This window comes from Nematolebias whitei, chromosome 5, assembly GCF_014905685.2.
Source record: "Nematolebias whitei isolate Nwh7 chromosome 5, NemWhi1, whole genome shotgun sequence".
Lineage (NCBI taxonomy): Eukaryota > Metazoa > Chordata > Actinopteri > Cyprinodontiformes > Rivulidae > Nematolebias > Nematolebias whitei.
Genome location: NC_056502.1, coordinates 25,052,087 through 25,060,606, shown reverse-complemented (window position 1 = coordinate 25,060,606; position 8,520 = coordinate 25,052,087). Strand labels below are relative to the sequence as shown.

The 8,520-nt window shown below is 41.1% G+C and overlaps 1 protein-coding gene across 2 annotated transcripts in view; it reads right to left on the bottom strand.

The window, feature by feature from the left end:
• deptor (DEP domain containing MTOR-interacting protein) overlaps positions 1-8,520 on the bottom strand; it is a 39,030-nt gene that overhangs the window by 12,780 nt on the left and 17,730 nt on the right. For both annotated transcript variants that reach the window (XM_037676391.1, XM_037676392.1), the window contains exon 5: positions 7,259-7,437. In XM_037676391.1, coding sequence (XP_037532319.1) covers positions 7,259-7,437 — 179 coding nt within the window. The remainder of the gene's footprint in view (positions 1-7,258; positions 7,438-8,520) is intronic.

The following is an 8,520-nucleotide window of genomic DNA, read 5'->3' as shown; positions in this document are numbered from 1 at the left end:
TGTGTGTGTGTGTGTGTCCCAGTGTGTGTGTGTGTGTGTGTGTGTGTGTGTGTGTGTGTGTGTGTGTGTGTGTGTGTGTGTGCGTGTGTGTGTGTGCGTGCGTGTCACTACATTCCTTTGCTCTGTAGTTGCTAAGCTCTGCTGCAGCTCTTGGAGGCTGAAGTATGGGAGGTCAGTGAAAGAAGAGAGGACGGATGGACTTATTGTGTGACGGGAGCAGAGAGGAGGAGCAGAAAGAACTCAGTCATGTGATGAACCATCTCAGTATTGTTTTCACTCATTTTCTTCCTTTTGAAGGCGATATTAGTCTCTTCCCCGTAAATGTAGTTAGATAATAAAATGCCGTATTTTCCGGCGTATAAGTCGCAGTTTATTGCTTAGATTTGTCAGTCCTGCGACTTATATGCCGAAGTGACTTATATATGTTTTTTCCCCTATATTCATAAGGCAATTTTTGACTGATGCTTTAAATTTCGAAGAACTGCAACAGCGAGTCCTTCCGTGCACGTTCACTTCACTCAGCTGGTATGGATGGAGGAATGCTGGAGAGCTAACAGTTCTGACCACGATGGATGGATGGATGGCTGGAAGGATGGCTGGATGGATGGATGGATGGATGGATGGATGGATGGATGGATGGATGGATGGATGGATGGCTGGCTGGCTGGCTGGCTGGCTGGCTGGCTGGATGGATGGATGGATGGATGAAGCTGCGCCGCCCAGGTGAAATGAAGCTGTTTTGACCATTAAAGTGCATTTATTAAGGAAAAGTTAAACTGTGACACACCTTTGCTATAATGTCGAGCAAACAAAGAATTGTTTTTAAGTGTTAATCTTGTTAAATTTCTAAGAACTGCAACAGTGAGTCTTCCCGTGCACACTCTCTTCACTCAGCTGGTGCAGGTGGAGGAATGCTAGAGAGCTAGCGGCTCTGGCCGCAATGGATGGATGGATGGATGGATGGATGGATGGATGGATGGATGGATGGATGGATGGATGGATGGATGGATGGCACCGCGCCACCCAGGAGAAATGAAGCTGTTTTGACCATTAAATAAACATATAATAAATGCGGCTTATATGTTTTTTTCCTCTCCGTGATGCTTTTTTGACTGATGCAACTTATACTCCGGAGCGACTTATACACCGGAAAATATGGTAGTAAGAACATCATCTACAGCTTTCACTAGTGCCACCGTTTGCAGTACTTTGTTGTTTATTGTGTCTCCCCCGCTCCTGACAAAGCCAGAGCTGAGATGGAGGTGGGCGAAAGGTGAGATTTTTCTGTTTGTTGACAAAAATCTATATACTGGGCTTGTATATCTTTTAGTCATTCCCTTGCTGAGCGGTCACCACAGTGAGCGAACGTACACGAGGATTTGGCAGTTGTTTCACGCCGCATGTCCTTCCTGACACAACCACAGACCACCGAGTTACCACAGGAAAAGAAACATTAAATTTGAAAGAGGATTTGGATTCTTATATTCAATGTTGGGGGACTTGGGGGGCGCGGGGTGGGGGGGGAGTGCTTTTCAAAGTGTTTATGGTGTATTTATTTTACCCAAAAAAAATGTTGTGTTAGCAATACCACGTTAGTGTAACTTAGTATAAATAACTGATCAAATCGGCATGTCCATTTTAATCAAACTTCTCTAAAGTGAAAGTAAAACTCTAACACAAAAATGTGTAACCTCTCCACAGGAAAACAGTCCAATTTAATCAAAAACTAAGTAAAAATCCAATTTTCTGTCATGTGGTGACCCTACAAAAACTCAGCCAGGCAATTGTTCTGGAAAATGTCTAAGACGGGTTACAGATGGACTTCACAAGAGGAGGATAAAAACATCTGCTGGTCTGTGAACGATCCAGATCGTCTGAACGGCACTTTACAACGAACGATAAGAACCGAGTTGCAAACCGTTCCTAGTTTTCATTTTTCCTCCTTGTAGTTTCTTCAAGTTTTCCTCCTCAGTCCTACAGACAAATGAGTCTCCAAAACACATAGGGGCCCTGACGTACCGCGTGGCCCTGACATCATCACATATGTCATATGTGATGACATCACTCGTTCAAAACTGAACAGCTCTATGAAGTAAACGTATCGTCAAGATCCAGTTCCCTGCAACGAGCCATCGATCCCATCTCAGAACAGAATCCAACATGCAATTACCAGTATTGTACATGCATCTACTGACAGAGAAGCATGCTTTTACTAGATGGTAAAATATTTAAACTGCAGGTGTTGACTATGATTATGCAACATGTAATCACACATGCAAGTAAATCTGCTAACATGACAAGAAAATGTTGCAGTTTTCAGTTCCTCTCACACTCAAACATTCTAATCAAATCCTTTTCTAGACGTATGGAAAGATTAAAACACATGTTCTGAAGAATCATGGGGTAGTTTTTTATTTTGCTTCTTCACACTTTTATCAAATAATAAAAAGTTAATAGGATGTAATGGATTAGTCTCTTAGAACTGGTTTTCATATTGTCTAATAAGTCACCTCCATCTCAGCCCAGGGGTCTCTTTTATGAATGGTGAGTGTGCACAAAAACATTGCGTATGCCACGCTCCCCACTCACATCGGGATGTGTCAAAACGAATGTTGCATGACGGTGCGTGTAAATATACGCAAACTTTTCACATGACGTGAGAACGTGATTACCGCCAAGCAAACTTTTTTCAGTCAACAAGAAAATACTAGAACTTGCATAAACGAACTTAAACCCAATGTTTTCTCATGAATTTGAGTACTTGTGGATTTAAAGTTGAACAATGAAACTGGACCACATTTAACCCCATACAACATAACATATAGCACACCTCAAAAATAATCAAAACAACATCATTTCAATGTAAACTGAAAAGTTTGCTCTATTTTTGTCACATGTAGATGTAAACACACATCAGTTACTGCACATCTGCGAGACGCAAAAGATTAAAGTTGTACATAATTGTGGAACAATGGCAGCTTTATTGCTGCTGGAGGACATCATCAATTGAAGAACTGAGACAGAGTGTTTCTGGGGATCGCACCAACCAGCTGCCAGTCAGGCGTTTCACAGTCATCCTTCAGCAGTGCCATGTGGAGCAGCCTCATCCATATCATGCCCAGACGATGTGCAACAACTTGTTTCTTCACATTACGGTAACTATTTATCAAATCAGCCTCTAAGGCCCTGTTTACACGACAACGATCCAATGAAAACTGAATTTTTTCTGCATTCCTATTAACACATTTACACGAAAACGTTCTAAATAATCTATTTACACAGCAATGGTAGACATGGAAAAGGTGAAATTTCCGCGCCACGCCTCTAGTTGGTGCTTTGTTCTTTGAAACTTGGAACTCTGTGTGCATGTGTAAAAAAAATAAAATAAAAATGTTCTACCTGAAAGCCGCTACAACGGTCGAGATGGGAGAGAATTAAATGTTTCTATGGACAGATGATTAAGTTTAACTGTTGCTTAGGGTGACTTTGAAACTGTATTCGTCTTCGATGATTAAAGTAAAAAGGTAGAAAATGAATGCACTGTGTTGGAGAGCCGTAGTTAGATTTATAAGAGTCAGAAGCACAAACATACTCTGGTATCTGCCATTGTCGATAGTTTCTTCTTCTGTGGATTGCAGGAAGCCGTTATGTTTTGCATCATACTGCGCATGAGCCAGGGACTTGCAGAAAATATCTATTTTTTCTGTCCACACGACAACGGACACCGGGATGTTTTTGAACCATTGCACTCTGGAACCCGTTCTCAAATTGTGCCGTTGTCAGAGAAAACATTTGCTATTTTCGTGTAAATGAACAGTACAAATGCAACGAAACCCTTCCATTTTCACCAGAAATCATTTAAGAGCCTAAGTTTTACCAAGCTCCTGAGTGTCTCTGTGTTCACAATAATTATGTTATTAAACACAAGTTGGAAATGCTGGAAATTCAGATCAGTACAACTGAACCACTGTAGTAATTATTCTAAATCTGTCCAACAGGTCAACAGGTCCAGTTCCATCTCGGCTTAAAAACATTACAGGCTCATTTCTAAAGTATTGTTTCTTGAGCGAAAGATTTTAAGATAACAAAGTAGTGGCTGAACAACTTTTCAGTACACAGCGTGTTTAATAAATGTAAAACTCATTTCACTGAAACTGATTTATTCAGGGTATTCAGTGACAGGATAACTGCAGACTCTGGAGACTTTGTAGAACGATTACTTTCTGGAAGTTTCAGTAAAATCATCCAGTAGTTCATGAGATATTTTACTAACAGACAGACACACAGGGTTGACTCCAACAGTTCATGCAACGTTTTGAACAGGTTTCATGTTAGCACATAGTATGTGTTGGGGGTGACTCCCAGCTACTACTCCACAACATTTTAGCTTAACATCTGTAAAACTGACTGTTACCGCCATATTTGTATGATTAATTAGCTGTGGCAGCCATCTTGAATGGGATTGACTCCCAAAGCTAACTAGTTAAAGATGAACGTCCAGAGATTACTTTCTGAGGGCTTCATTAAATTTTATCCAGTGGTTAAGGAGACAATTTGCTAGCAGACAGAAAAAATGTGCACATGCACTCAGAGTCACAAACAAAAACATCATTGCTCATCTTTTGCTTTTTGGTGGAAGACAAAAAAAAAGTTTATGTACCTCCTGGTCATAGATAATAAGAAAAGCATCTTGACCATAAAGTCAAAACAACCTGATGACTTGCTGAAGTTTGTGAAATTCAGACACACACACACACACACACCCTTGTGTTTCTCACTCAACACTCAGTCTTGAACGCAGCCCAGAGAAGGGTTAGGTCCTACAAGCAGCAAGAGCAAATAAAAAATACAGTCCCAGTCTGTGTGAGCTACAATGTGGGTCAGTTCAGAATCCAAAAGGAGCAGTAACGAGGCTTAGGACAAAAACGAGCACAGTTTCTATATTTAAAATAATCCACACAGCCTTCAGAGACCGAGATTAGTTTTATGGGTTATAGCAAATCAATCTGAACTATAATCCTCGTTAAGTTCATCTAAACATGTTGCTAAATTAGTGAACCAGGTCTTGTTTTTGTCTAAAACTAGCGAAGGTTCAAACTCTCCTGTTTTGTAAAGAAGTGTGCTGGACTTTTGGTTTTGCCAGTTCTCATAGCCTGACAGAAAAAGAAAAGTACAAAATAAGACACGTGCAGCAGAAACATTTGAGTGGTTTGGTGTCCAAGTTAAAGAGGAAGTGGGTGCACAATCAGAACCCTCTGACCCCGTCACATGAGCCAGGACTGGACTACAGGGAGAACCAGTTTACTTCCCTAAAGTGTCGTTAACAGAACTTCAACTTGGCAACCGCAAGGCTTTTAGACAGATTTTCTTTGTCTCTTGGGGGCAGTTGTTCTAAACAAAGCAATACTTTGAAAAGAAAATGCATGTGAAAATTACTGAATGATCTGCATTTACTTTACAGTTAATAAAAATAAATCCCTTTTGCGTTTTTAACATGAGAGCAGCATAAATGATCTAAAGTTAGCCAAGGTATAGACTACAAACTAACAGAAAATATTTCAGGGGGATTTAAACACAACTCTTCTAAAGAGCAATGGTGACACGACAACTTTGTGTGATTCATTAATAAGAGTGAGTCACTCGTGTTCGAGAAAAACATTCTCGCTTTGTCTCAGGAGACACACTCGGAAGACAGGAGAAGATTTTTAACCGTTAACTTTTAACCATTAACTTTAACCATAATACTTGCAAGGTCAGATTTTCAGGGCAGGTTACACAGAAATACAGGAAGTACACACGAAGACCAGTCACAAGAATCTGCCACGAGCCGTGTGTGAAGCTTGTTTTCATACTCTTATTAGTTCAGCTGAGCTCACAGACTCGGAGGCATCCTTGGAGCACCAGCTGCACGCTGCAGCCCCAAGGCTCCCACATACTCGGGTGTACTTCACTCTGTGGAAGTCCACGCATACCGGATTATACTAAACGCGGACGCCCTCAAGACATATCCGCGCAAAGATACATTTTTACGACCATGTACGCGTAGGGTGACAAACGCACTTACAAAAGGAGGCCAAAATTAAAACCTTTTCAAACTAAGGGCCGGTTTCAGAACCTACATTAACTCAAATTAGATACCGAACATCTTTTCTTGGTTGCAGGTTCCTCAACAAGAGTTTGATTGGTCTCATTTGACGTTCTCTGTTGCAGTTTGGACGTCATAATCAAAGATTACTGAAAAAATTTAAAGTGATAAAAGTATTTTACATTTAAAACAACATCTTGGGGGCCAGAAAAGACGTCAACGAGGGCCACATTCGGCCCCCGAGCCTTGAGTTTGACACATACGGCGTAGTCGGTGTCGCTCAATAAACTGCTCGGCGACAAACTGTTTTGTATGTGACACCAATGTAGTAAATTCCCCTTCTTCATCCCTGATCTGGTTTAATGGCCTTTTATTTTGTTGTTTTTTTTCCAAGAGGTCTCTTCCTCCTCGTCTGTTGATGCCATGACTGAAATGGTGAGAAATTAAGGAATTTGTCACAAAATAATTAAAATCAGGCCCAGCGTGGCTGCGAGAGGGTCTGGAGATTTCCTAGTGGGCTGGTCTGATGTGTGGGCTGCAGGGTCAGTGCTCCCTGTTTTTTGGTTTTTTTTAGAACTTTTTATTAACAACATATAAAGAGAACACCGCTGCTTCTGCTCCTGGGCTATCAGCTGCCTCTACCCAGGGCCGCCGGTAGCACCCGTTTTAATTATTTTTTTATTTTTCTTTTGTGACCTGTCAATCAATCCTGTAGGCGTGTCAGCAAATTACCAATCGGCGACCTCAATTTGTCCCGAAGGTAAACGTCCCTTGCTTGCAGTGCTGGCTGCAGTCGGTCGGGGTGTACGATCAAGTATGAAGTCTCAACCATCTGTGCAGTGTCTGCGTGGCTCACGGAGTACACAAGGTACGCCTGAGTATGTGGGAGCCTTTACTCATCCAGCTTTCTAACACCAAACATGTGGTTCATGGACAGATTTAACACTCAGACATAGTAATTAAAAGCATCCAAACCTTTGACCAAAAATTCCCTAACAACTCACATACCATACCATTTTATTTATAGAGCACTTAAAACAGTGACAAAGCCAACCAAAGTGCTGTACAGACAGAACAACAGACAACACAAAGCAAAATACATGGAAGTGTCCCTCTGCTTCTGAAGGCTGCATTAGACTCTTACAGGTTATTGTCAGCATTAATGCTCCTCACCGTGCTGAATGATGCCGTGTTCGAGAAGTCTCCGGCCCAGCTGCTCGGCCTCCTCTCTGGATGGCATCTCCCCCTCCTGCAACAGCCAGTCGGTGAACTCGGAAGCAACCAGCGTCCGCTCAAAGGACACAGCTTCCTCCTGTCGCGTCTGAATTAAGTTGTTCTCTGTGTTCATCAACCTGTGGTGGAGAAAAAAAGGGAGAAAGCTCAAGAAGTGGGAATAAACTTAGAAATAAGTTCAGCTGTTGAATAAATAGTGGGAACACAGATTCAGCAATCACACTGTTGTTTTCCTGTTTGTAGTTTCTCCTGATGGATTAAAAAATAACTACTTTTGCATTGTATGTGCTTTTTTTAAGCTTTAATAACACATATTAAAATGTCCAGATCAAATGGGAATAAAGTGCTCTGACTTTTAGTACACAGTAAAATAAGTCAACGGTACTTTGGGTTTGGAGTGAATGAACAAAAACCTGTAAATGAGCTTTCAATGAGCGGAGTGTTTTCCTGTTTTGTCATGTGTTGTGTGTCTGTTGTGTGTCCGTTGTGGGTCCTGGGGTAAAACGCAGAAACCTTCATTGCCTCAGGTTTGCAGGTTCTGCAACTTCCTCAGTTATGAGCCACTTTAGATAAAAGCATCTGCTAATAGAAAAAAAACGTAATTATTCAAAAGCAGAAAATAAGGGACAGCGTTCCAGTTGATGAAGCTGAGCTGGGACTTTAGTAAATCCAAATTAAATTAAATGAAAGCTAATTTAGGTGCAGCGCATCAAAAGCTTTCTCCCTCCTAAAAGCTTCACATCCTCACAGGCACTTTGAGTCGTCCTCTCAGTCCGGCTGATTGCACCGCGCAGTGACGGAGGCTCGTACAATTAATGCAGGCTGTAGTTCGCAGGTTTGAACTGAGTTATATAAAAAGCAGAAGCAGAAAACGTCTGAGACGAAAAATCAGAGATGTTCTTTAAATGCTAAAGCCAAACAACTCGTTTAGTTGGATATCAAACTTATTTGACTTGGAGTTTTAGTAAAACTTGATTTGGCTCACAATAGAGATGAGAGCATAACACAAATGTTGCAATAATTGAATATTTAAAAAAACACTTTTTGAGTTGACTTAACAGAATGTGAACATCTGCATACATCAGGTTTTAAAGTAGAGCTGCAGGGGAACAAATCACTGGAGCTGTTGATCCTTTTTACAGAAATGTTTGCAGATCCTTTCAAAACTAGTCAACCTGATTTTTTTAAATAAGATCATTTTT